This window comes from Labrus mixtus, chromosome 9, assembly GCF_963584025.1.
Source record: "Labrus mixtus chromosome 9, fLabMix1.1, whole genome shotgun sequence".
NCBI lineage: Eukaryota > Metazoa > Chordata > Actinopteri > Labriformes > Labridae > Labrus > Labrus mixtus.
Window position 1 is genome coordinate 6572279 of NC_083620.1, and position 27994 is coordinate 6600272.

Here is a 27994-nt window from a genome sequence, read left to right on the forward strand (position 1 = left end):
CCAAGAAAGTCCAGGAGCAATATCTCAAAGTAAGGGCACAGCTCGGCAAAAGTGGAGGTTCTAGTGATGAAAAGGACAAATTCCCCGGGTTCAACAAGCTGAGTAAAATTCTCCAAACTAAACGAGGTGCTGTGGATGTTATTGAGTCATGTGACGTTACATCTAACATCAGATCTACTCGTAATGTTCAATTGGAGGGAGACAGTGAATTACCCTATCAGTAATTTTGTGCTGATTATCAGTGGTAATGGAAGTTGCCTAGTAGCTGTATTACTGCATCTATTGCTGCTAGCTAACTACTCTGTGCATACTGTGTTGAGTCAACAACCAGTTGTTTGTTCCGGTTGCTGCATTGATTGCATTTTCAATCCAAACGAACCGCTCCAGGGTTTCAGCTGGACACAAGCGAAGAGGTCACCTCTTAAGCGATCTCGGCTCGCTTGTATTGTTCCTCATCAGAGTGCGATTGCTGTGGTCACATGTGTGAAAAAGACCCCACCCATCAGGAGAAACACCCCGCTTCTCAAAAAGATCCAGGAGTGAAAGCACCCTTAGATTTTAAGAGTGATAATAACATTAGTCTTCCAAAGGTTTATTTCAGCATCTAAAGCATGCACAGGTTGAATTGCTGAGCTTCCTTTTGTCAACAGTTCAGTGTAATGTAATCAGCGCGGCGGCCTTGGTTATTGTCTTTAATATTTTATTATTATTATTATGGCTTATAAAAAGAAGTTCATCATGTTCCTCTCAGTAATAAGTAGGTATTAAATGAGCTCAGGTCTGAGAGAGGACATTATATGATGTGTGTGTTTGTGGTTTGTTTGAGGAAAAACCATGGAAACACAGTCATTGTTAAATGAAGAGGAAACTATTAGAGCTATTTTAACTCAGAAGTATTTTAGTTCAGAAAAATGAACATTGTCAAAGCAAGAAAACGTCTTCCATTTATAATATGTCATCTTACAAATGGTAAAAACATGATTTGACTCCAAAATCCAAATGTCTAAAGAAAAAATCTAGATATTTAACTATTCTATTCTCTGTAATGCTTCTTATGAATCCAATGATCCTGTCAAACTGGCACAGACCCAGACCCCAACAATAAACAATCAATTTTAAGGACTCACAAAGGACTAATCAAAAGACAAAGCTGACTGAGGAGCAGCGCAGGCCCAGATGTTCGGACTTTTAGTCCCTCGTTTGCAGTTTTTTTATTGGAAGCTTGTTATCAAGGTGTTAATTATCAGTTCATGTAGAGCTTAACTAACCTGCTGTCAGCAGGCAACCTTTGAAAAGTTTAAGTAAACATTGTTTTCTGTGCCAAAACACTGGATTCATTTTATGATATGTCCGTGCAGTGAGGCTGAAGAGGAGTGACCCTGGACTTAGTGCTTGTCACGGTTATGTAAGTGGAACAGGTGCACTTTGGTCTCTACAGAAAGAAAATGAGAACTTTAAGTGTGTTTTTTTGCCCTCATGTTACACTGTCAGGCACCGGGTCCTGCCATGCTCCTTGCAGGTTCCATTTCCCTCTTAAACTCGTGCAACGATGTCCACGATCCTAAGCGTTCACTATAATCTTTAACAGAGGCGTGGTATGGATGTAGGTCGCTGTGGAGCATATTCTGCGCACCTAGCAGACAAAGTTCAGGGTAGAAACAGCGCTGCACCAGTTTCACCGGTCCTCCTCCATTGCTTGTGTGTGGGCGTTTCTCTCCGCTTATTGACATGAAGTGACATGATCGTGCACACTGATCTTGCAGCTAAAGATAGTGACGATGTCTGCGGAGGCGGTGTATGACTGCATAGTGATCGGGGCCGGGGTGCAGGGCTCGTTCACGGCCTACCAGCTGGCCAAGAAGGGCAAGAAGACCCTGCTGCTGGAGCAGGTGGGTGTCACACACTCTCAACTCTGTCCCATAATATATGAAATACTTTTCTGGGTTCTGGCTGTAAGTTAGACCCAAAAGCAGACTCAGAAGGGCTCTGACTTTACTGAAATGTTGCGTGTGAGACATGCAGTGTGACCTGAGAGTCTGTGCGCTGCGGGCAGCAGCTGGCATTATCTGGCAGCTCTGTGCCCTGCTGTGTCCGGCCAAACATGACTGTGTGTTCCCTAACATGTGTCCACCTCTCTGCTCTGATTAATCTCAAGACAGGTGATGGGGACAGCTGTTTTTTTCTCCTCTTATTTATTTGTATTTATTTCATTTAATGTGTGTTCATGCATGACATTATGGAACCCCTCTGCAAAAACTGTTCTTAGATTACAGAAACTAGAATGATTGTTTATCACAACTCTTTATGATACAGTGCATCAGTGTACACATGTTAACACTGGATTTCAGGGCATCACAGATGAGCAGGGGAACAATCTGGTATGGGGCCCTGCTGACCCAATTCCCTCCAGAAAGTGAGGAAAGTACAAACCAACATAAATTAAAGTTATGAAACAGTCTCTGTTTACCACTGATTTCTCTGTTTGATAAACAACAGAAAATATGACCATCCGTAAGAAAAATTAGGCAATCATTTTTTAGAATTATATAATACTCATGCATGTCACTACAGTATAAAAGCTAAATAATACTTGTTTTTGAACCATGACGCATAATGTTAATGTCTGGGACGTGCACAACCAATGCTCTAAGCCAGTGGTTCTCAACTTGTCTAGCCTCAGGACTTACCACCAACTCCTTCATGAAAAATCGCGACCCAAATTTATTTTTCGACCAATCAGATTTTTTTTTTTACTGAAAAATTGTGCAGCTTGGACCTCAGTCGGTAGAAAAACATGTGACAGAAGCAAGAAACTGAACAAAACAAAATGTTTAAAAAGAGCTTCATAGACTTTTTTACACTTTTTTTTTTGCCAGGCACACATTTGCTCTGCAACCCACCTCTGGGTCCCAGGCTTAAGATCCCAGGGAAGTGATTTAAAGAAAAAAAAAGTTTTTTTTTTGCTAAGTTTGCAGCGAATAGTAGTCATAACAGTCAGCGGGAGGAGACTTAGCATTCAAGGGAATGTTATAACTGTGGCAGGTTTATCAGCAGAAATACTTTTAATATGCAACAAAATCTGTGAGCTGAACAAGGTGAATGAGCACTAAGCGAAATGAGCAAAGATGTGCCTTCATCATATTACAATTACCAATCTTGCAAATGTTGTTTAAAGTATTGCATGAAGAAGAAGTATCATCTTGCTTTTACTTACTGAAGGAGAAAAGACTAGCTCGATCTCTTCTACAATTGAAGTACCGCTTTTTTCCACTGGGGGAACCAAAAACACACAAAAAGCTGGTTTGTCCCCTTTTTAAGTTCACTTCAGTTAATCAAGTGATGTTACTTTTTATTTCTCTAGTTCGTGCTGCCCCACACCCGGGGCAGCTCCCATGGCCAGACCCGCATCATTCGCAAAGCCTACGACGAGGACTTCTACGCCCACATGCTGGACGAGTGCTACGAGCTGTGGGCTCAGCTGGAGAAGGAGGCGGGCGTCAGACTGTACAGGTAGACTCAGCACAAACACACAACGAGAGAAACCCCATTAAACAGAACATAACAAAACCCCAGCCAGAACACGGAGATTTGTCACATTCAAGGTGCTACGAGCGCACACGGAGCAGCGACTCAATCTGCAGAGCCATAAATGCATGACTTTCTCATTACCTCCAGCGTCACTGAATCACCCCGTGACACCTCCTGTGCCTTTGGATGTGGAGCAGGGGGCTTTTTTTTCATCTCGCTGAACCTTTGATTTTCCTTTCGCAGAGCAGGGAGGAATTTGTGTTTATAAATATGACAGTGGCTTCAAACTGTGGGGGAAAAAAAAAAAACTTGCAGCAGCACTTTAACGTCCCTGCTCTGAGCGCGCCTTGTTTGTTTCAGCAGCACAGAGATGGAGAACACACTTAAAGCAAGGGCATGAAGTTGGGAAGGGAAGAGAGGCATATATCACAAACGATATCCAGATACTTCTGTTGTTCAAATACATCAAAATATTAAACGCCAATCACCAATGCACTTTCAGCCTGCATAGGACAGTTCTGCTTATGGAGTCACCAGGGCCCTGATGTTTAAAAGATACCTAAAGGAATTATAGCTGTAGGTTAAGATAGCCTCTGTATAAAAATCAATCAACATAAAATCATGCTGTCATTTAGATAGAAGTTAGAAGTGCACAATCGGTCCAATCACATGTAGCACTGATTTAAAAGCAAAACAGTCATCATGGCGTTTTTTATTATTCATTACATCGATTACCACAGCGTCCATGTCATGTCCTGCCTCCTTAGATTCCTCCTTGCATTTGATTTGTGCATTTGTTGATTGCATTTGGAATAAAACCTCCATGTGAATAGTGGCAGTTTAAGTCTTGCTAGAAGGTAAACTACAGACAAGAAGTTTTTGCCATTTGTTACTTGAACGCATCATTCATTTTGACTTTTCTTGTGCATTACTAAAAACATTTCCACCAAAGTAAGTGCAAACAATATACTGCAGATTCAGAATATAGAAAGAATAGTGTTTCACATTCAAAACTTTCAGGGAAGAAATCCTGCTCACCGTGTGTCCCCATTAGCGCTGAAACAAATCACACGCCCTCGTATGGCTTCATTATTCATATCTCAGACTAATAGTTCCTGATATGAAGCCACACCCACATTATTTTCCCCCTAGAAACACAGCACACCTCCCCATCGCCTGTGCACCTGTCAACAGCTCATGACGGATGCGTCCACATCGAAGGCCATCTGTGCCCTTGGGTGGGTAAAAAAATGTCGGCATCCAGAAGAGAAATGAGCATAAGCACAGCCTCCCGCTTCTGCTGCCTCCGCCTCTGGGACTGATGGAGCCATTGAAAAAGGGCCGGAGCAACTAAAACCTGCCCACAAAACCTTTTTATTTTCCCCCACATACATGTCAACATGTGTGCACATCCACCCGGTGAACTAGTGCCACCAATCACCCGCTCTGACAGGTACGACTAGATGAGGTATCATATTTACGACCCTACATACACCCGCACGGTTTTTCCTTCCTCTGTCACACACTCGTAAACAGCCGAGCACACGGGCAGACACGGTCATAAAGTGTTCTGATGAATGGCTGCAGCCTTTAGCTGGGGTTGTCTGTGCCTCACGGCGGCTGACAGATGTCGGTGCAGCCTTTAGAAAACCATGCTGGCAAAGGGCGAGTCGAATATCTATCAGACAGATTACTGATTTAGACCCTGTGTTTCACAACCTCTCACTCCGGGGACTCAATATCTTCATACTGGAGCTGCTGTGGTCTGATGTATTACTCACCACTGGTCATATAAGGGCCAGTCACATGTTGACTGTTTGAAATGTTGTATTCTGCAGCCTTTATCTGAGAGAGGCACAGTGCAGTATATTGTGTGAAAACAGCTGCACTTGTTGCAGAGCGAAGCGAGAGTGTTTTTAAATAATTTCCCATGCCCATCTTTTGTGTCAAATGCTTTACTTTCTGAAAAATATATACTGGCCTCCTATTGACCTCCTCGTTACAATTTGTATTGCTGCAAGTCATCTGGAGAGTGCTGCAATATTAATTTTGGAACTTGATTATCGTACATTAAACTCTAAATAAATATTTTGTATTAAATCTGTATTCTTCAACCTCCTACCATACAAATGTTTTGAAAAAAATTTAAAATTTCCACAGCATGCGTGCAAAGAAAGCTGCACTCTTTCCCTCCTTGGGCGGGTTATGAGTCAACGTTAACTATTAGATTACACAGAATGACACATAAAAGTTGAGATATTTTCACGAGATGAGAAAGCTTAAATTAATAACTGCAATATTTTTGAAGAGACAGCAAGGCATGTGATTCACACTCTGAACCCTGAACCTTAATAACTCTTGCTGAATATTTGAGCTGCTGTCTCGGAGGAGAGGGGCCACCTAGCTGTCCTTTGTCAAGTTTAATAGTTTTTTCAAGGTAGCATGGGAAGGGGGGCGAGGGTGTTTGTGAGGCAAAACATTGGTTTTGATGACCCTGAGCTGCCTGCCTTCTGCTGCATGAAGGTAAAAATAAGCAACAGCCTCCATTTTCATTATATAGTGAAAAGCTGCAGGGACAGATCCTTGAAGTCATTTTTTTTGGGAGAATAGCCGCTGTGGCTTGACTAAAAGGTTAATAGAAAATCTTCTTTCAACGCTACCTATCAATATGGTAAAGACTTGGAGGTAAAAAAACACAGGAAACAGACAAGAGTTGATTGCTGAAAATGTAGTTTGAATCCCTGTGAAGACTTTGTAATCTCTATGTTCTCTTCCTTACTGTCCTTTGAAGTTTTAACCCAGTGATGACCATATTAATAAAATCATAGCACCATACAAGTAAATCTTCCTGGCTTTAATGATAAAACTTTCTGTGAGATAGTTCCTGTCAGTCCTCAGAGTGTAAAGCAAACTAAACAGGGTGAGTCGAATAAATTAACAAGCAACATATATCGTTTTCTTACTACTGACAGAGTTTTTGTTTTTACTCAACATGAAAAGAGAAGTCTGAATTATGTCATTACGATCTAAATCATAAAAACATTACAGTGTCATCAGCATAGAGGAGAGATTTTTACACACATTTGGTTTGTTGTTGATGTTTAGAAAAATAATAGAGGATCCAAAAGAGCGCCTTGTGGAACTCCTGCATTAAAATACAAGTGGGGAAGTATTACAAGACCTATTGTAACCACCTGGGACTTAAAGAATAAGTAGAACTAGATCAATTTTAGCAAAGCAAGGAATTAAAATGTAGTTTGTAGTAGTTTGTTGAGCAGAATTTTCACTGTATTATTAAAAGCTACACAAACTAGCTCATAAGACAGGTAATATTTGTACATTTAAGTCATTGGCATTTCCACCTTGTCAAATATCTTCCAAGATCTCATAATCATATATAATCAAGACCATCTGCTCTATCAGCATATTAAACCATTTTATTCAGACTGCATATCCGGACTACCCATTTGTAGAAATACTTGTTTGAACCATAGATTGTATGAAACATTGAAGTAGTTTCACTTCCTAAGAGATGTTTTGAAGCCCAAATTGTAAATGCTGTCAAACTTACTTTGGTCAACCCAGGTTAACGGATTGAGGCGAGCCTTAAGCCTCCTGACAAACAGCTACAACACACTGACCTGTCAGTCAAATCAGCCACAACTGTTATTATGTGAAACTCTGCAAAACTCTGTACCTTCACATAAAACAGATGAGTTAACAGTTAAATAAATTAACCCCCTGTACAGTTTTTTCAAATATAAAAATGATCAGTTTTTTTGTACCAGGCTATAAACGCATGCTTTAGAAATCGGCATTTTAACAAGAGGCCTTATAGGTATTCCTTGTCTTTTTCAGTGAACTGCAGTTCTTTGCACTTCCACATTAGCAAGTTAGTTTTCAATCGGAGAGGTTTCCTCTTTGATTTAACAAGAGCTTTATTACTCAGTCATATGAGTTTCTAATGAGTTGCCACATACAGTACTTAACAGGACATTCAATCTGTCTTTGTTAAAGTATCTGTTGTGCAATCAAGTGTCCCTGTACTCTAGTGTTTTCTTATAATATTCGGTATGTCTTATTTATTTTTAGAATTCCCTACTATAGGATAACTTGCACGTGTCCTGAACAAAACATCACATAAAAACGCCACTGATCTCCCCTCTCAGACAAACAGGTCTCCTGGTGATGGGACCAGAGAACAGTCGATATTATGAACTGGTGAAGACCACCCTGAAGAAGAACAAGGTTCCCATGGTGGTCCTGACCAAGGACAACTTCAGCCAGCACATCCCCCATGTCATCCTGGACGAGGGTCACGGAGCGGTGGTGGAAGTGCCTGCTGGAATTCTGTATGCTGACCGTGCACTCAAGACTGCACAGGTACAACACAGATAGAGCATTAGCTATGTTAGCTTCAAGGACTGCAGAGTCCATTGCTATGTTAAAATGGAACGCTACTGAATAATGGGAATAATAACCTGATCAGAGATCCAGCCATGATAGAAATTACCGAAAGAGGGGGAATGAAATCTCTGGCGCACAGCGAGGGGGCAAGCGGAGAAAGTAACAGCTTTTTTCTTCTTCTGCTTTATTGAGTAGATTCGACTGTCATGATGAAATTAGTTTCTATCAGGTAAATCCAAAAAAGATGAAAATCAGTCATCAGGAAATATTTTAATGTCCAGCCCAAAGATTATGATTATAGTTAAACTTTGTCGACTGAGACACATGTAGGCTTTTTGTTTTGCCAATACCGATTTTACTGTCAAAATCCTCGGTCCAGTTCAGCCCTAAATGCACGTGTGTTCCTTTAATTGCATAAAATACTCTGGAATCTGTGTCATCTAAAGAGAAGGGGAGGGGCTACTGGTGAGCAAGAAGAGTATTAAGCAACTTCCTTACGTGCACAAAGATTGCACTGGTCACTTGATATGATCTGTTGCATTCACACATCAGCTCACTCTGACTTCACACTGAGATTTTACCAGGGGGCTGGCAGGACAAAAGTTTGAGATGAAAATTCGGCTATTTGTGGTCTCACATGTGGCTCACTACAGGAATTTGGAGAAAGTATTTTGTACGTGGGAATTCAGCACATGCGTTACTTTGACTAAAATCAAATTAAGGCTATTACAGAGAAGCATAAATAGTTAATTCCCCTGATTTTTTTATGTCAAGGATTCAGTATTTCTGATATGAATGTACTCACAGTGTCTTCATCCCTCACATACTAAAAGGCATGAAAATTAAAAAAAAAGTCAAGTAGATTATGAACAAATGTACGCTATCTGATTCAATAATGGGTAATTAGCCGGTAAGCTGTTCAAAATGTATTCAATTAAACCTTTTTCAAGCACTGTACATAACAAATGTACCTCTGAAAATGAGCCTGCAGGTAATGGAGGGAGTTGATAAAAGATGAAAGAAGCCAAACATTTTCTGATTTCATGAACAAAACCTAGATTGAGAATTATACCATCGCTGCGGACTGTTAAACATATTTCATGCACATTGTTTTAATCCAATAATAGCTCATGCCAGGAATATCTTTGAGCAATAAATTCACATTAGCGCTCTGTGTCAGCTCTGAGAGGAAGCACTGGAGGAGAACAGACTCCTCCACGGCTGCCAGGTCAAGCACAAAACGGCGCTTTGTTATTTCAGGGAGGTGCCATTTTCAATCGACTGGACAGATTGTTCGTCCGCCTCGCCGTGAAGCAGCAGTCAATTATAAATTAAAGCTTGAAGTGATAGATGTGTAATAGATCAGGAGATTACTGCTTTGTGCATTTTCGAGCCCCGGCTCTTTAATAGCCTCTTGCCTATAATATTATGTCGTAATATATGTTGCAATTGATCTGTCTTGTTGAATTATCCCAGAGTGGCAAAATTCGTAATGGCTTCTTCTTCCCTCTCTGAAAACAAACAGCTGGTTTTAGTTTAGCCTAAAAAACATGTAAATAACTTAAAAAAGGGTGCATATTTTTGAAAGCCTAATATATCGTACCTGTATCTTGTTTTTCGTGCTGACACATGCAACATTTGAGTCTTATGAAGTTTGCATTTACACTAAAAAAAATACAGCTTCAAAGATTTTACCACTGATGGATTCTTACTACATGTCTTTGCCTCTTGTCTTTTCCAGGGGCAGTTTCAGAAGTTGGGTGGGGTCATAAGAGATAAGGAGATGGTGACGGACATCAAGCCTGGTCCCGTGGTAACCGTTGTTACCTCCTCTGGTGCTTATCAAGCCAAGAGTGTGGTGATCACTGCTGGACCCTGGGCTAACAGACTGCTGGCCCACACCGGCTTGGAGCTGCCACTAGAGGTAATCAAACTACTGCGGTGCAAATAATGTTCATGTAGCTGAGTAAAGATCAAGTGACAAACTCTGGTATTGAAAAATAAATGAGGTTGTGCAAAAAAAAAAACTGCAGTTCATTGAATGTCCACTTGAGGCTGGCTGCAAAGTAAACCTCATTAGGTCCCATAATGATGTCGTTTTTTTTGTAGCTGAATAAACATGTTTACAGCCTGGTACAAAAAAAAACAGGTCTTTATAGCTCATTTCATTATTATCACAAACTTTAGAGAGGAGAATAGTTTTATATTTCATCCGTTTTGATTCTATTACGGCTAAAAGTTGTTGATGATTTTGCATAGTTATAGGCGTGGCTAAGTTGACTGACAGTTAGGTTGTAGCTGTTTGCCAGTAAGATGAAGGCCCGCCTCCTCTCCACCTCTTTTCCTGTTTCTAGATTGATTAACAGTTAGATCGAGATTGCATACCAATACGACGAGTGCAATCATTGGGCTTCAAACCCCCTCTTCAGAAACCGTCACTAAGACTACATCAGTGTTTCATACAGTCAGAGGCGCTGCTTGTCAACAGGCAAGGCATGAACTGCTTGGGGCCCCAGACCAGTAGGAGCCTCAAGACTCAGGGGTTTTAGCTCACATAATATGGGAGTTGCTGATCTGCTGCTGCCTTGACCAATCAAGTTTCAACTTCTTCTTCTCCATCTGTAATCCTGTTCCTCCCTCTTTAATCCTTACTGGGACTTTATTTAGCATGCATAATACTTTAAATGTCCATCATAAAAGACACCACAGACCCAAATGCATCACTCCGCCGTATTTTAACAGCTTGACGGCCTTAGTCAGCAAAGCAGTCTTTTTCCATCTCACTATATGCCACACAGGCTGAGAAGAGAAGGTGATGGCAAAACAAGCAGACAGCTGTTAAAGAGGAGAATTGGAGTTTATATTGGAGTTGCATTATTCAGGTTGCGGCAGGCTTTGGAGGGAGGGGCCGAGGGAACGCCATGCCTGAGTAAATTGGTAGAAAAGCCCCGGCTCTGAGCACCGCCTGATTTTTTTATAGTCCCTGGGAATGAGTGCACGGACGGTTAGTTCATTACACTGAAAGCTCCTGAACAATGTGTCCTTATCATCAGCTCCCTCAGATGGACGTCGTTTTACCACCATGTGTACATTTCATTAAATCCTCATTCTCACTTCAACACCGCCGAGCTGCTTTTGTAATCGCACTTCTATTAGACAGGAGGAAAAAAAAAAAGGTGATGAGGATGGAGGAGGTGGTGTTAGGTAGGTTTTTATTTAAGGAATTAACCAGAATGTACTTTCATAGCTGATAACAGGCTGCTTGTACTTCTGCCAGCCTGTTTCATTCATGTATAATCTGTCATTTCTTTACCTGTATTTGGCTTTAAGCCACCTGCAGACTGTGAGATTTTTACAATATTAAAAGTTTATTGCAACCACTGTGCGACAAGGCTCGTACAAGTTTGGGTACGACATGCATGTACACAGCAGTACCTAGTGAATCATAGGCTGCAAGGCAAGTAATCACCAGTCAACATGCAGTTTCATTAGTGGGGTTCAACCTGATCAAGCTGAGCTCGCCAAGGTGGTCAGCAGAAAGCAAGCTCTCTTCATAATGGTGTTCATGTGCATAGAAAACATTTGTGGAAAAAGAGGATGAAAAGAATAATGGGGACATGTTGTGGCTTGGGAAAAGAGGCCAAATTGGGATGCCATTGTTGAAAAGATAAATTAAATTTGGTTCAAATCATAGACATAGACTTAGTGATGTCACCCATTTGTTTCTGAAGAGGAACCCACCTGGCAGTCATCTCAGCTGTACCTCTAATTATGCAAAAATGATGAACAACTTTTACTGATTATAATAAAAAAAGATTAATTATTGTTTTGTATATTCACCCCCTGTACTGTGTGTAATAATACAGAAATGAGCTACAGTACAAAACTGATTTTGAACCAGGCTGTAAACATATTTTTTTTCCGCTGCAAAAACAGACATTTCAGAATAGGACCTAATGGATTCCTTTGCTTTTGTAGCCAGACCCAAGTCGACACTCTACTAACTGCAGACTTTTTGCACCTACTCATTGGCTTCATTTTTCAACACTGAAGGTTGCTGCTTGGTTTAAACACAATGGTCATATTATCACAAATGGGGTTGCTTTGGGGGTTTCGTTTCTCTTCTGGTTATAAAAAAAAGCAAGATGGCAATGGCCATATGTCAAAGCTGAGGCTTCAAAACTGGGGATTTGCAAACAACTGGGTGATGCAAACAGTTTTTCCTTCTTTTCCCATATTGCAGGTTGCAAAGATCAACGTGTGCTACTGGAAGGAAAAGGTTCCCGGGTCGTACGACATAAAGAAGCGTTTCCCCTGCTTCATACAGACGGAGTGTGAGGAGTCTAAGGAGCACATCTACGGCCTCCCGTCCAACGAGTACCCCGGCTTGATGAAGGTACGTCACAGGGCTGGACTTTACAAAGGAGAAATCCTCAATCCTGTACAGACCTACTCACGTGTTCATGATAACAGAACAAAGCTGACTTTAATAAGAATGGTTCATGTTTTATTGTGATTTTCTAGCTGATCCTTTGGGTTCCCTATGAGTCATCAATGTGTGAACTAGAGCTGTGTGAGCACTGAAGCAAACAGCTTTTTATCAAATTAAGAAGCATGCACACACACACCCATGCACACACCCTCTTATACAGAGATGTGCTTTATTTTTAGCTTCCCTGAGCTAGCTCTTGACGATGGCCCACACACTTAATCCGTAATTATAAACTTGACATAAGTAACATTAAAACGATTTGCCATTGATGACTAAAACTATAATCACACTTTGAAAACAAAAACACTGCTGCAGAATCGACTGTAGAGTCTGCGTCAAGGTGTGAGCTTGTCGTGTTGTTTGTGTGAGTTTTGCTGCGTTTGATGTCATGAGATGGCACGTCTCTATTCTGGGCATTATGGTGGAGCAGCAGGAGCTCACAGCCTAATAGCAGACCACATGCACAGAAAAGAGGGGGGGACAGATGGCGATGACACATCCCATTATTCACTCTGAGACAGCGTCACCACAGATACTGTATGTGTAATATTTAGACCCTTTAATATACAGAAACAGGTATCTTAGAATTAGTCTCTTTTTTTTTCGCTTTGGTTTCATTTCAAACTGCACGAACCTGTCAGAAAGTTTTCTACATCAGAACCTTCTAACAAAAATACAAAAAACTACTGAAAGAAAATAAAAAGTGCAGATTTTTAATCCGTCAGCCTCCTCGCTGTGCTGCGAGTCTGTTTGTGTCAGACTGGCTGACAACAGCAGAACACAGGAGCAGTTTTAAAGTATAGTGTGTGTATGACAGTCACTTCTTCTCCTCCTCCTCTCTTAGTGCTTTACCTTTCAAACTGCAGCCTAAAAAAAGTCACATAGACATGTGAAAGATGCAATTTTCTGCCTTTTGCTCTCATTTTCTGAAAGAAAAAAAAACATTTAGATCAGAAGAAACAGAGCTGCCAGATTCAGTCTGCAGCCTGAGATTTAGAGTTGGGCACTATGTGCACATCATTTGTCTGCATGTAGTGATATGTGTCCTTACATCTCCCCTGCACAAGTCGTGTAGAAACATTGCACGTGGGGGTTCGGTTATAGGGACAATACATATACATAAAAAAAAATGCATTTTCAGTCTTATTTTCTACCACAGTCTAAATTAGGGTTTGCTGATATATCAAACTATATTAAAACCTGTTTGTTACCACAACAACAAAAATAGGAGTCCTAGGCGCATGGTTTGAGAAGTTTCTTATAAGCAAAACTTGCAAGCAAACTCATGCAAGCTGTCGAAATTGCACAAATAGGTTGGCAACATTTTTGCCATATTTGTGCAATATAAACAGTGCTCTCTCTCTTTCGCTCACAGAAGCTATGAATTAAAATAAAACGACTGAAGATGTGAGGTTTTTCATCAAGCTTCGGTCCTTTTCGATACTATGGATCATCAAAATGATGGAGAGTATTGTTTTAAAACTATTCTGTGTTTTTGAAGTATCTAAAAGTTTGATGACTTTACACATTCAAAGAAAGTATTCCACGAGGCTGACCACTGACATCAATATCTCTCTTTTATTTTTATTCATCATTTAAATTGATGGTCAGTTGACACTGTGTGAACATTTAACCACTGTAAGCAGGAATCATGTGCATTAAGTTGCATTAAACACAAACACCAGCGGGCGCCGGATAGCCTAGCGGTTATGTCGCGTGCACCATGTACATCCCGTGACACCCAGCGGCCCTGGGTTCAAATCCGACCTTGGCCCCATTGCTGCATGTTATCCCCCCACTCTCTCTGCTCCTAACATTTCCCATCTCTCTTCAGCTGTCATATATAATGAAGGAAAAGCAGCTCCAAAGAATATAAATAAATAAAAATAAACACAAAAATCTGTGTTATGTTGTGTAGAAATCCTGTTGAAGTCTACATGATGATAATTATTTATCATCTTCTGGACCAAGAAACAAAAGAGATACTTGGTATGATCCAAACATCTCTTCCTTTATTGTTGTTCATATTTAAATTAAGTATTGTTTGAACCGCCATGGTGTGGTTTTGGATAATTTTTGACCATTTTATCCTCTGCACAACAATAAAGATACAAATACAGTTAATCACAGATTACGGATCTTGACAGCAGCTGGGTCTCCTCTCATAAACATGAAACACATATATTCCAACTGCACTGTTTTATTGCACACTCTGATAAACTGCTTGTGGGTCTGAAGTCCAATATGTGTCTTTCAAAGTTGATGCATTATAGCAGGCTGTGCAGAGATTACAGGAAATATTGTGCATTTGTCAGGGACAAACAGATTGGTGTTTAACTGCTCGTCCTCTCTGCACGACACAGGCTTCAAACTGCGTTTTTAAAAACTGAAAAGGTGAACAGATCGAGTGAAGCTGCTCCTTTAAACAGGAGCCGGTGTGCTGCAGAGGACTTCTGGGTCTGCTTGTTGTTATTTTCATTCATATGACAAGAAGGTGTCAGAACACATCAAGGTGTTAATTATTCAAAGACCCTTCGTACTGAATTCAACATAGACAAATACAGAATTTATCCGTTTAGGAAATAAACACATAACAAACAGAAAAATGTGCATTAAAACAGAAAAAGCACTTGGAGAAAAGTATGCAGGGTTGACAAGAAATAATTGTTCAGAGATTAAATTAAATGTAATATTGTGTGTGCAGATCTGCTACCATACAGGCAGCGTGGCAGACCCGGACCACAGAGACCAGCAGACAGACAGGTCTGACATCGACATCCTGCAGCGCTACATCGCCCGCTGTCTACCCGGCCTGGAGCCCAAACCTGCTGTGGTGGAGAGCTGCCTGTACACGGTCAGTACTAACACTTAACATCACACTGTTTCTGTTCATGGTAATCCAGTGCAATGATGTTTTCAGTTTAATGCTTACAGAGGAAAAGGAATGTGGTTATTTGTTGTGCTAAATCCATTTAATGCTGGCAACTACTACACCTAACTACTGATACGAGAAGAGGTTTTTTATTGGGCAGATTAAGTCACCTGTTGAACAAACTCTGACTTGTTTAAATTGTCAGACATGAGAGAAAATGGTGCATTGTGGGAGTCTTACACCAAAAGAAGTAATAACAAACATTGGTTCTCGGCTACATTGTTATGTCAAAACATCAGTATCGACCGTGATTTTCTCAATCTGCCATCTCCATATAAAATGTTGTCTCATGGCATTTTAAAGGGGACATATTATGAAAAATTCACTTCTACAGTGTTTTTAAACATATATTTGGGTGACCTGAGTGTCTACCGACCCACAAAATTAAATAAATCCATCCAGTCCTTTGTTTGTGATCTGCATAAGTCTTACAACAGAGAAAAATGCTCCGTTTCAAATGTGCTCTCCTTGTGATGTCACAGTGGGATTCTGGTAAAAAAAAAATACCCTCCCCTCGTGTGTTGTCTCCAGCAGCCATGTTTTTCTCAGGGGGCACGCTGACGAGTTGCCGTGGAAGCTCAAAGCTGAACTTGTGTCAGCACATCCCGCGGAAGAGAGGGGCCGGGGTCATTACATTTAAAGAGACACACACACCAAAACGGAGCGTTCTGAGAGAGCTGGTTTATACAGGGTCACAAACCTCCTCTGGTGCTTGATTCATGTTATATTTTGACCAAAGCACAGCACAGATGTTTCATTTAGGTCAGTGGTTCTCAAACTTTTTAGACTGCGTACCACCTCCGAAAATATTTGGCTCTCCAAGTACCACCATTATGGTAGACGTTAAAATACACTGTAGGCCTATTTCAACACACATTTCATGCAAGAGGCAAATTAATTCATAAAAAAAAATATTATTTATTATTGACTGCTGGCAGCCACACTGTAGGCCTACTAAGGGCTAGTGCTAGAACTGGCACACACAAAAGTGCAGAACAATAAAAATGACAACTTTATACCAACAACCTGTTTGGAAATATTTAGTCTCCAGTGTTTCCCACACAAACACGATACCTGGGCAAACAGCGCCGCTTTATTATAAGTCTCTGCGTTCAACATAGCAAAACTGCCTCTTTTTTTTTTTTAAATCCCTCTCGACTCCTGAGGAGTGTTAAGACATTAAAAGCGAGCAGAATCACATCAGCTTCAGAGCAAGAGAGAGAGAGGGAGCGATAAGGTCCGTTGTCCGTATATGCATCAAAACTGAAGCATCTCCTGGCTCCGTTTTAAAAATGTTAATGTACAGCTGCTTGCTGCGGATTGTGTGCTGAACTCCAATAAATAACAGAATATCTGTTAATGTAGGCCTACAGCTGCTTGCTGTTGTTTCAGGACTTAACTATAGTGTGTACCAATTCCAACGCTGTATTTCTATTGAAGATGAAACCATTGAAAAAATCCTTTGTACTCAAGATTTGTTTTTTATAACGCAATTATGACCTTTAAACTGAGGTCATACAGATTTGAGGGTTGTAAAACGTTCTGTAGTCTTTTCTGTGAGTATCTTTTAATGTCTGCACTAGCAGCATGAAAGGGGTTAACTCAAGCCAGTAACAAGAGTGAATCATCAACCGAGAAGTTAATTTTTTTTATTTCAGGGCAGTAAGATCGCTGATGAAGCGTTTAGCTATTAGTTTTTAGTTTACTGCTGGATGATGCTGCAACTCTCAAGTGTTAGATATGATGTGTGTATGTGTGTGTGTGTGTGTGTGTGTGTGTGTGTGGTTGAGCAGCCGATCTGCCCTCCAGCACCACAGCGAGCAGCTTGTACCACCATCACATGCGGCGGCTGTAGGAAAGCATAATTTCTGTAACCTTGTCCAATGCCCCCTGAAATCCTGACAGTCACGCTCTTTTCTCCTCACATCACAGCGTCTGTTTTGTTCCATTAACAGAGATTCTTTAAAGAGGACGCAGAGTTAAATTACACACATCTCTGTGGTTTGCCTTCTGTCTGAGGTCATTATGTAACTCTCAGATTCAGACTCTGTAATCCAGTTTAACACATTTTTAAACACATTTTCCACTAAGACTTTTGACAGGAACAGCTCCAAGGCCACATGGCTGCATGGAGGGTGTGTGTGTGTGTGTGTGTGTATGTGTGTGTGTGTGTGTGTGCTCAGATTTGATTCCGTCTGAAGCTTCAGGTGTTTGTGTGTTTTTTTTCTCGTCTGTAGCGTTGATTGTCTCAGAGGATGACGTGTTTATATTCTCACACGTCGTAGTAAATAAAGTACGATGACGACACCGAGTGAATTAAATCACAAATCTGGTTTATTGCCAAACAGCAGAACGAGGAATCTGAAACCACGGGATTATGACATCAAACTCTGAGTGAGAGAAACGAGACTGACAGAATATTCCTGAAAGTCAAAAAGTTAAAATGTCAGAAATAGAAGCTGTAGGAGGCAATGTGTGTTTCATCATTGTGATTGGTCCATAGGTTGGTGTACTGTGATTGGTCCATAGATAGGTTGGTGTACTGTGATTGGTCCATAGGTTAGTTAACTGTGATTGGTCCATAGGTTAGTTAACTGTGATTGGTCCATAGGTTAGTTAACTGTGATTGGTCCATAGGTTGGTGTACTGTGATTGGTCCATAGGTTCGTGTACTGTGATTGGTCCATAGGTTGGTGTACTGTGATTGGTCCATAGGTTGGTGTACTGTGATTGGTCCATAGGTTGGTGTACTGTGATTGGTCCATAGGTTCGTGTACTGTGATTGGTCCATAGGTTAGTTAACTGTGATTGGTCCATAGGTTGGTGTACTGTGATTGGTCCATAGGTTGGTGTACTGTGATTGGTCCATAGGTTAGTTAACTGTGATTGGTCCATAGGTTGGTGTACTGTGATTGGTCCATAGGTTAGTTAACTGTGATTGGTCCATAGGTTGGTGTACTGTGATTGGTCCATAGGTTGGTGTACTGTGATTGGTCCATAGGTTAGTGCACTGTGATTGGTCCATAGGTTCGTTAACTGTGATTGGTCCATAGGTTCGTGTACTGTGATTGGTCCATAGGTTGGTGCACTGTGATTGGTCCATAGGTTGGTGTACTGTGATTGGTCCATAGATTGGTGTACTGTGATTGGTCCATAGGTTCGTGTACTGTGATTGGTCCATAGGTTGGTGCACTGTGATTGGTCCATAGGTTGGTGTACTGTGATTGGTCCATAGATTGGTGTACTGTGATTGGTCCATAGGTTAGTGCACTGTGATTGGTCCATAGGTTCGTTAACTGTGATTGGTCCATAGGTTGGTGTACTGTGATTGGTCCATAGATTGGTGTACTGTGATTGGTCCATAGGTTCGTGTACTGTGATTGGTCCATAGGTTAGTGTACTGTGATTGGTCCATAGGTTAGTGCACTGTGATTGGTCCATAGGTTCGTTAACTGTGATTGGTCCATAGGTTAGTGTACTGTGATTGGTCCATAGGTTAGTGCACTGTGATTGGTCCATAGGTTCGTTAACTGTGATTGGTCCATAGGTTAGTGCACTGTGATTGGTCCATAGGTTCGTGTACTGTGATTGGTCCATAGGTTGGTGCACTGTGATTGGTCCATAGATTGGTGTACTCTGATTGGTCCATAGGTTGGTGTACTGTGATTGGCCCATAGGTTGGTGTACTGTGATTGGTCCATAGGTTGGTGCACTGTGATTGGTCCATAGGTTGGTGTACTGTGATTGGTCCATAGATTGGTGTACTGTGATTGGTGTACTGTGATTGGCCCATAGGTTGGTGTACTGTGATTGGTCCATAGGTTGGTGCACTGTGATTGGTCCATAGGTTGGTGTACTCTGATTGGTCCATAGGTTGGTGTACTGTGATTGGCCCATAGGTTGGTGTACTGTGATTGGTCCATAGGTTGGTGCACTGTGATTGGTCCATAGGTTGGTGTACTGTGATTGGTCCATAGATTGGTGTACTGTGATTGGTGTACTGTGATTGGTCCATAGGTTAGTGCACTGTGATTGGTCCATAGGTTCGTTAACTGTGATTGGTCCATAGGTTGGTGTACTGTGATTGGTCCATAGATTGGTGTACTGTGATTGGTCCATAGGTTCGTGTACTGTGATTGGTCCATAGGTTCGTGTACTGTGATTGGTCCATAGGTTAGTGCACTGTGATTGGTCCATAGGTTCGTTAACTGTGATTGGTCCATAGGTTAGTGCACTGTGATTGGTCCATAGGTTCGTGTACTGTGATTGGTCCATAGGTTAGTGCACTGTGATTGGTCCATAGGTTCGTTAACTGTGATTGGTCCATAGGTTAGTGCACTGTGATTGGTCCATAGGTTCGTGTACTGTGATTGGTCCATAGGTTGGTGCACTGTGATTGGTCCATAGGTTAGTGCACTGTGATTGGTCCATAGGTTGGTGTACTGTGATTGGTCCATAGGTTGGTTAAGTTAGTTAACTGTTATGACTGTATTGACTTTAAGCTTTTTAGTTTTTACAAATGGAAATGATGACAAGGCTTAATGTTGAAATACATTGACACTCACAGGTTGATGAATATTGGTCCAACAGCCTTCATCTCATTTTTAAAGTTTAAATCTGCTGGTTATTCATGTTTTTGCTTACTATGTTTTGTTTTGTTGTAGCTAACACCTGACCGTCACTTTGTGCTCGACTGCCATCCTACCTACAGCAACATTGTGATTGGAGCCGGATTCTCAGGTAACAAAACACGACGTGATGCATCACAGCAAAAATTACTATGAACAAACTTAAGTAAACTGGACTTTTCAGGTTTGTTAGCTGGATATTCCAGTACTTGGTACGTGAACAAGTAAATGGCATTTTGAATTCAGTAACTATCCCGCAAAGCTGCAGCCTGTTGACATCCCAAACCCGGACTTCTCCTGCTGTGAGAAGGAATTAAGAACAGTTATGAAAAGGCAGCTGTACAGTTGTATTGATCAGACTCAAAGTACAGCAGATCTATGAGGCTGTGTGTTGTCATTGTGTGATTTGCATCAAATTGAAACATATTCACAATGCAATGTTCGCCCGCTGGTTTCTGAAGCAGAAACTTCTGTGAATTCTTTTTCTTCTTTTTTATGACCTTTCAGACATTTCTGAGTCAAGTAAAAAGAGGTCAAAGTAAAAATATGTACGCAGTTGCTAAAGGTGACTGTAGTGAAAGCTAAAGGTAAATTGTCAGACCCCAAACCTTTGTTGTCTTACTGTCATGACCATTGCCAAAAGGTCTCAGCCGATGGCATAAAACAGATGGCATATTGCCTCACTGAAGGCTTAAAAACGCGACTATACATCCGCATTTACTGATACATTTCTGATAGATATATTGCAGGCAAACTGCAAAGGATGTTGCCAATGTAATCTTGATATCTTTATCTGTCATGATTAAGACCTATGAGTTATGAATGGACCCACACTGCTCTTTCTCGCAAAATACTTTGGGCTTAAAAATATGACTTCAGTTTTGTTTTTTAAAGATTTGGTACTTTTTTCGAATTCAGTTGTTCATGAAAAATCATAATTGGGGGCCTCTGTATCCTCGTGGTCAGTGCACGCACCCCATGCACAGAGTCTATAGTCCTCCAAGTGCGTGGCCCAGGATCAAATCCGACCTGTGGCTCCTTTCCTGCATGTCATTCCCTGTCCTCTCTCTCCCCAATTTCTGACTCGTATCAACTTTCCTGTCTCTGCATGAATAACATGAATAGCCCAAAAATAATAATAAAAAAAAGATGCATAATTAAAAAAATGTGGCGTCTAAAAGAATCAAAGTGTCAAACGTTTTGTCAACCTTACTGGACACCGAAGTTAATGGAGACAGCTCTCTCCAATGTTTTGAATTTTGACTGCAGTACCAATTTTAAACGCTAGGTGTCAGAGTTACATATTGCTCCTTTAAAAAAATAGCTGTTTAACTGAATGTTTTTCAGCTTTTGTCATGATGCCTGCAGTCATTAAATGTCTGTTCAACATTTAATGACGATCTGTCCATTAGCTGGTCAGGTATTGAAGTCTAGAGCAAACTAGTGGAGTCCCCTGAGACTTGTAGAATAACAAGAAACACGAGGGTCTCTGTCTAACGATCAATACAAGGACTAAAGGCACATGTTGTGTGTGTTGCTCTTATCGAACAATCATTTCGGAAAAAGGAAAGATGCCACGAGGAGCGTCTTTAAAAAAGAAAACCAAACACAAACATTGTCTGTGTTTTCAAGGCAGTGGAGTAGAGTACAAAACATTGACGTCTAAATGAAAATGTCAGCAGCTCGAGAAGACAAAGAGCAAAGAGTAGTGAATCTGGCACCTTGTACACCAGATGTGTGCTGATGAGAGACAGCACCCACACAGCAGCGGCAGCTAAATGGATCAGCATTACTTGTTCTCTCCTCACCCTGGAGGAGCACAGAGCCAAGCAGCAAAGTGGAGCTCAAACATCAAGAGCTCCAGCAGTACATATTTGTGAGTCTGTGGTTAAGAGAGCAAGATTACAGCGTATGAAGGATCTATGTGACAGGAGGGAAAAGAAAGGAAGCTAGAGTAGGCGCTGTAAGCAAAGGTTGCTTTTTATTTGTAACAGACTTTAATTCAAGATGCTTTGTTAATAAAATTATCTTCTATTACTGTATGAGTATATTTAATACCATTTTGAGAAAACCCTTTTTCCTGAACTGCTCCTGTTTTAATCTAATTTTGATTTTTTTTTTGCTGTTAGCTTTCATTTTCTCAATTCACCGCTTCTCCTCACGTCCCTCACTCGCATTGTTAGCATCGAGGAGTGAGGAGACTAATTTACCTCATGAGAATTCCTCCCCTATACAGCGTCCGTCTGTCTGACCCGACGTCAGGCACCGATAACGAGCATCAATTCACATGTCAAACTCAAGCGGCAACCTCCGGTGTTGAAAAATGAAGTGCACAATCCTGCAGTTGGTTGAGTATCAACTTGAGGCTGGCTCCAAGAGACCTGGAAGTCACGTACACACCAGATTCAAAAAAGCCAGTTTAGACAGCAGAAATGAATGTTCACCGTCTGGTTAATAAAAACAATATTGGTCTGATTAGTTCATGTTCTCATGGGCGCACACTGTACGAGGTTGGTTAGGAGCTAGGCTGACCTGATTGACAGCTGTAGCTGTTTGTCTGGGGGCTTAAAATCCGCCTCAGCTCCAGCTCTAAGCCTGTCGTTAGGCTGGTGACAGGATTTCCAGCATGGCGGCTGCTGCCCATGAGCCTCTAACCCCCCCTGCAGGAACAGATGGCTGACGTCACTCAGACTACATCCATTAATATCTACAGCCTATTGTCGAACCCCTCTGTAAAGATGTTCAGGGAACCTTTCATTTATAAAAACATTTTGAAACCTTTTGGTTTATTTCACATAAAGAAACACGGGTACAATGAACCGCACAGTAAGTTATCGAAATATGTTGTTTCCTGGAGACCTCTGCAGAGATTTCTGTTTTATCTCGTATTAGGTACAGAGATATTTCCTGGAGCATTCATCTACAAAAACTCCAAATGCAAGACATTATAGAATGCACCTTTCAAGTACGCTCTCTATAAATGTTCACACTTATTCCCCCTCTAAATGTGGGATGCCAAGCTAACTTGTCAGAAAGAAAGTACGTTTTTTTTATAGAGACAAGAAAGCAGTATTTTATCTTCTCTTTGTTTCTGCTGAGTTAGAACAAAATCTGTCCATGACCTCTGGACTGAATGTACAGACATGAAACTGATATTATCCTCTCAGCTAACTGTGGCTAGGATGACAAGGTGAGAGTGTTCCTTCAACAGTATTTGTTAACAGAACAGACGACTATTTATGGAACATGTGGAAAAAATAGGATCTACATTTTTTTGTAATGTTTGAAAGACCCCTGGTGGACACTTTGGTTGAATCAGAGCTGGTTGACGTACATTTTGTGAACTCCAGGTTGCTGTAAATTTCAGACTACTTCCTCCACGGCTGCTGCGCTGATGACTATTGCCTCTGTACATGGGCCGTCATACGGTAACCACTAGGCTTTCAGCGCCCCAGGTTTTTAATTATTTTCCAACCAAACTGGTGCACAGCAAAGATGGGGAGGACTATAGCATTGTTGATTTACACTAAAAAGAACATTTAACTGTTGAAATGTAGGATATCCTTTTAACAAAATGAATTATGAATCGCTAATTTGATCTTGCTTTTTCAGAGAGCACGGCCCCGTATGTATTCCAGCAAGTTATTCAAATATCATTTTTAACACTAAATAGGGGGCCAATAAATGAGCCCCAGACCTCCAGTTGTTTGTCAAAAGGTGTTGCAACACCAGGCTTGTAAAAGGGACTGAGCCTTTAAATGGGATGAGCTTTTATTTTAAGTTTATTTAAGATTTTTGAGCCATAAGTCTTAAAACTTTTGAGACAATAGAAAGCGACCAAGACGAGTGCTATTATGCAACACCACTTTACTAAGCTTAAACTACAGTGCAGCCTGTGAGGGACATGAATTGTATTCACTTTTATTATAAATACAAAAATCTAAGACATTAACAGTGCTTTAAAATTACATTTCTATCACTGGTCTCTCTGGATAAATAAAATAATGTGTTTTTCTGTTTAATCTCCTCCACTATTTCTTAAGGGCTGATAAAACTCTCAACGAGATGATGAAAAAAAAGCAGTTTAATTTTATAACCCAATCTAACTTCTGTTTGAAGCTTTATCATGTGAAAACGTTCGACATTAAGAGACCATACAGAAGGAGATCTTTACATTCTAACACACTGTTCAGAGCTGCAGCATATAGACGGTATAGTATACCCCTTTGTGTCGTATCTACAGGGTCTTACCAGACCACCAGAACCTTCTACGTATTCTAAGGACAAAGATCTTTAACTTTTAATTAGAGAGGTTCTTGCTCATTGTTAGGGGGGGAGCGTCTCTGCTTTGGGTCTCCTCTCGTGTTCTTCTTCTAATTAACATGGCTGCAGCCCCCAGAAGGCCGACTCCGCTCCACCTCTCCTCTCCTTCAGTTACCTTCAGCGTCTCCTGGCACTTTTCCATCTCCTCCTGCACTCATGTCCTTTACCTAATTATATCTGTAATTAATATCCTGCTCACAATGCTCTGCCTCCAGAGGAGCTCACTGGGATAAAGGCACTGACATACTAAACAGCCACTATATAAAAATGTTGCACAAATTAACTGCATAATAACTGCTGAGCCTCATGAGTATAGTGAAACTAAAGCGCTTGTGTCCCTGCTTTCATACCAAAGGCAGAAGTGAATTGTGCAACTAAAGCCATATTTTATTAATCAATGGTTCAGCAGATTTGTACTTCATCATCAGTGATGCTATGATAGACATAGCAGCATGCACAGGCCTCACTTTCTGCCTCGATATTTACCTTTTTGCGTAGTGTCTGAGATCACCTGGGCATTTGTAGTGAAAGATTTTTCAAGGTGGCACAGGAGAACACATCTGTTCATTTTTAATGGTTCTTAAAAAACAGAAAAGTTCAGCTTCTGGCCAGTAGGATAATGGTCCACAGATGTAGTGGTTATCCATTTTTTGAGGACTGAAATTAAACTTGTAGTGTCTTGATGCTACACAAAAATGAAACATATATGATGTACAAATGTCAGAATTTTAAATAGAATTAAAAAAACCTGAAACTAGAGAGTTAAACGTCCTTTTATCTATTTATTTATGTATTTTATTTATGGTTTGTTCGATAGGGACAGATACAGTATATAGAGACAAAGGAAAAACAGCCGGTGTTGGGTTCTGAGACCAGACAAGTTGAGAACCGATGATTTTTAACCACAGGCTGAAAAAAATTAACTGATATATATATATATAGAGAGAGAGAGAGCGAGAGAGAGAGAGAGTATATACAGTATACATATTTTAAGATGTGACAAAGTGTGACAAAAGTGTCAATTTTCTATGATGTGCTTTAATTTATAATTTTTAATAAAAATGCTAATTTTCCAGTAGGTACAATGATTTGTATGATTAAGTGAAGGGTGTGCACATGATTGAAATGGGTTACAATATCTGTGTTTAGGCAAAATGTCTCAAGAAAACAACTTGATGGGTTTTCAGTCAATGTTTTTTTTTTAAATAATATTTAAATTTAAAGGATTTATTGGCTTAATTGAAAGTTTTAAGGACATTTTTGCCAAAACATCAAATGTTTGTACAGAAGACAAAAACTTTGGGCAAAAACAACCCAAAGAAGACATTAAATACATAAAAATATAAAAATTACAGCAAGCAGCTGAGGGCCATATTGGAAAAGTTCACAGGGCCTTTTTGTACGACAGGAAATAAATGTGCTGCCTCCCTCCCCGTCCTTCACCCCGGCACTTGTCATCAAAGCCCGACACAAGTGCTTTAAAGCAAGTGCTAGGAGGTTGCCATGGCTACAAAGTCACCCCGTGGGTTTGGCTATCAATTGAGGTTGTTTTTTTTTCCCTCTCTCTCCTTCTCCAGTGAGAGGAGAAATAAAATTCACGTGGCCAAAACTGTCAGAGCCGAGCTTTCATGACATCAAAGGCCGCAGGATCCGCGGGAGCTCAAAGACCTTTGTCAGATGACAACGTGTTGCTTTTCCTCCAGCTCCGTTCACATTCACTATTTGCCTCTCAGACTTCAGCAGCAAGGACAATCAGCCTAGAGCTATCTGTAAACGTCCTCTGCTCTTACGTTATATCACTCCTGAGCACATGAAGCCATCACACTGACACAGGACAATTTTCACTAAATGAAGGTTTTGATCCCAGTCCAGTTTAGTGAATAGATTCTCAGAGAACGACATGGCAACAGTGGGACTATTGTATGCATTTACTGTACCATGGACTGTATTCATGATGCACGTATCCTTCATGATGTCACAAATAGGCTTGTTAGCTGACTTTTTGAATACTTGTTTTCTGTTGCTATGAAAGATTTCTTAAAGGCAGAAGTGAAGATATTTAGAAGTGAGGTTGGAGCAAAGTTTTCAAATGTATACAGTCTGTGCTTGTGGCTAATGAAGTAGCTTCTAGCTAGTTAACCATAGTGTTTCCCACGGAAGGACATTCAATTTGTTGTGATAGTTTTTAATTGCTGATTTCAGAAGCTAACAAAAGCTTGTAGAACATAATGAACTGGAGAGCGACGAGTACTCGCCACAAACCAGTGACTTGAGACATCCAATATTCTCTCATCGCTACAACTCCTTCCTGTCTTCTGTAGAACGAGAAGGAAACCACAATCCTGATTCCATACAGGCCACAAATGAATAAATGTATGACAAACAGTGAACGAGCTAATAAGTCAGGTATGGCGAGCACAGACACAGATACCTGCTGATTAGATATGAAAAATAGTAGAATTTGGGGTAGTGTAATTATGCATCACTGTAGGTCAACCCCCTCCCCCCTTTCAGATAAGAGTTTAAGACCAAAACTGTTTCTTGTACCAGGCTGTAAACATGTTTATTCCGGCTGTAAAGTTAGACATTTTAACATGGGTCTCTATGAGGATTGACTCGCTTTAGGACACAGCCTCAAGTGGACACTCCAGGAACTGCAGTTTTCAAAGTACAGAAGATTGTGGCTCTGTATTCACTCATGGTTGGCTTAAAAACAACCAATTAAAATCCCCGTTTTTAGGGACTTGTTACGCTCTGCAGAGCATTGACTCGCTCACATTAGAACATAGATTAATCCGACGTGCTTTTATGACCTGTGAACCCACTTTGCTCACTGTATCGACTTCTCTTCTCCAGGTCACGGCTTCAAGTTTGGACCAATCATTGGCAAGCTCCTGAGTGAACTCAGCCTGGGTGAGGTGCCCTCCTATGACCTCTCCCCTTTCAGAATCAGGCGCTTCCATGGAAACACCAAGCCAGCCTTATAGATCCAGGGCTGGATTCTGTGACATCATCAGATCCTCATGAAGTCTTAATTAAATCTAACTGTAGCTTGATTTGTCATTCAGGGCTTGACATTAACTTTTTGTGGCTGGTGGTTTTCTAAAGTTAAGAGCCTCAATTTTGGTGTTGGGAAATGTGTGTTTGTGCACATTTGATGCACACCAGCTTTCATTAAACATTAATACATCCAATATGACCCTGAGCTCCTTGTTGCATACGAAGAAACATACAATGTTATTAATCAACATTCTTCGGGGTCTTACTTTTTCCCCTCACTTCTGTTTTGGGACAATCAGAAGAGACTGGGTTAATCTGAATGCTCTGACATTTCTCCTCTCGCTGTCATGGAGTGCGTAGAGAGAGAGACTGAATCGAGCAGAGCTGAGGGAGAGGAAATAGGAAGATAATCGGGGGGGAAATAGTGGTTGGGTCTACAGCAGGAGAAAGGGTTAAAAATAGAGAGGCTCCTGCTCAGATCGGCAGGTCTGCAGATGCCATTTGAGACAACTGCAATTTAAACATACATATGTATACAATTCAACCAGCCAAAATGTCTAGTCGCAGTGACTGTTACAGCTCACTGTTGAAATAAACCTGCATAGGCAGGTAATCAAGGATTAATGTCAAGCCCTGTTGTCTTTTTAATTTAGCACTTTGTTGTTTTATCTGATGCTTTATTTG

At 40.8% G+C, this 27994-nt stretch overlaps 1 protein-coding gene across 1 annotated transcript; it reads left to right on the forward strand.

The window, feature by feature from the left end:
- Positions 1 to 1692: 1692 nt before the first annotated feature.
- pipox (pipecolic acid oxidase) lies at positions 1693 to 27992 on the forward strand. The gene is made up of 8 exons (XM_061046091.1): positions 1693 to 1889; positions 3362 to 3510; positions 7698 to 7911; positions 9677 to 9859; positions 12179 to 12331; positions 15132 to 15281; positions 20024 to 20099; positions 27167 to 27992. Exons 1-8 carry the CDS (start codon positions 1779 to 1781, stop codon positions 27295 to 27297), a joined length of 1167 nt encoding a protein of 388 aa, XP_060902074.1. The 5' UTR covers positions 1693 to 1778; the 3' UTR covers positions 27298 to 27992.
- The last annotated feature ends 2 nt before the right edge of the window (positions 27993 to 27994 follow it).

Bases quoted from the DNA above. Each gene is read 5' to 3' on its own strand.
- pipox (XM_061046091.1), top strand. From the start codon at position 1,779: ATGTCTGCGGAGGCGGTGTATGACTGCATAGTGATCGGGGCCGGGGTG. The intron at 1,890-3,361 runs GTGGGTGTCACA...TTATTTCTCTAG, and splicing joins AGACCCTGCTGCTGGAGCAG to TTCGTGCTGCCCCACACCCG. The intron at 12,332-15,131 runs GTACGTCACAGG...TTGTGTGTGCAG, and splicing joins AGTACCCCGGCTTGATGAAG to ATCTGCTACCATACAGGCAG.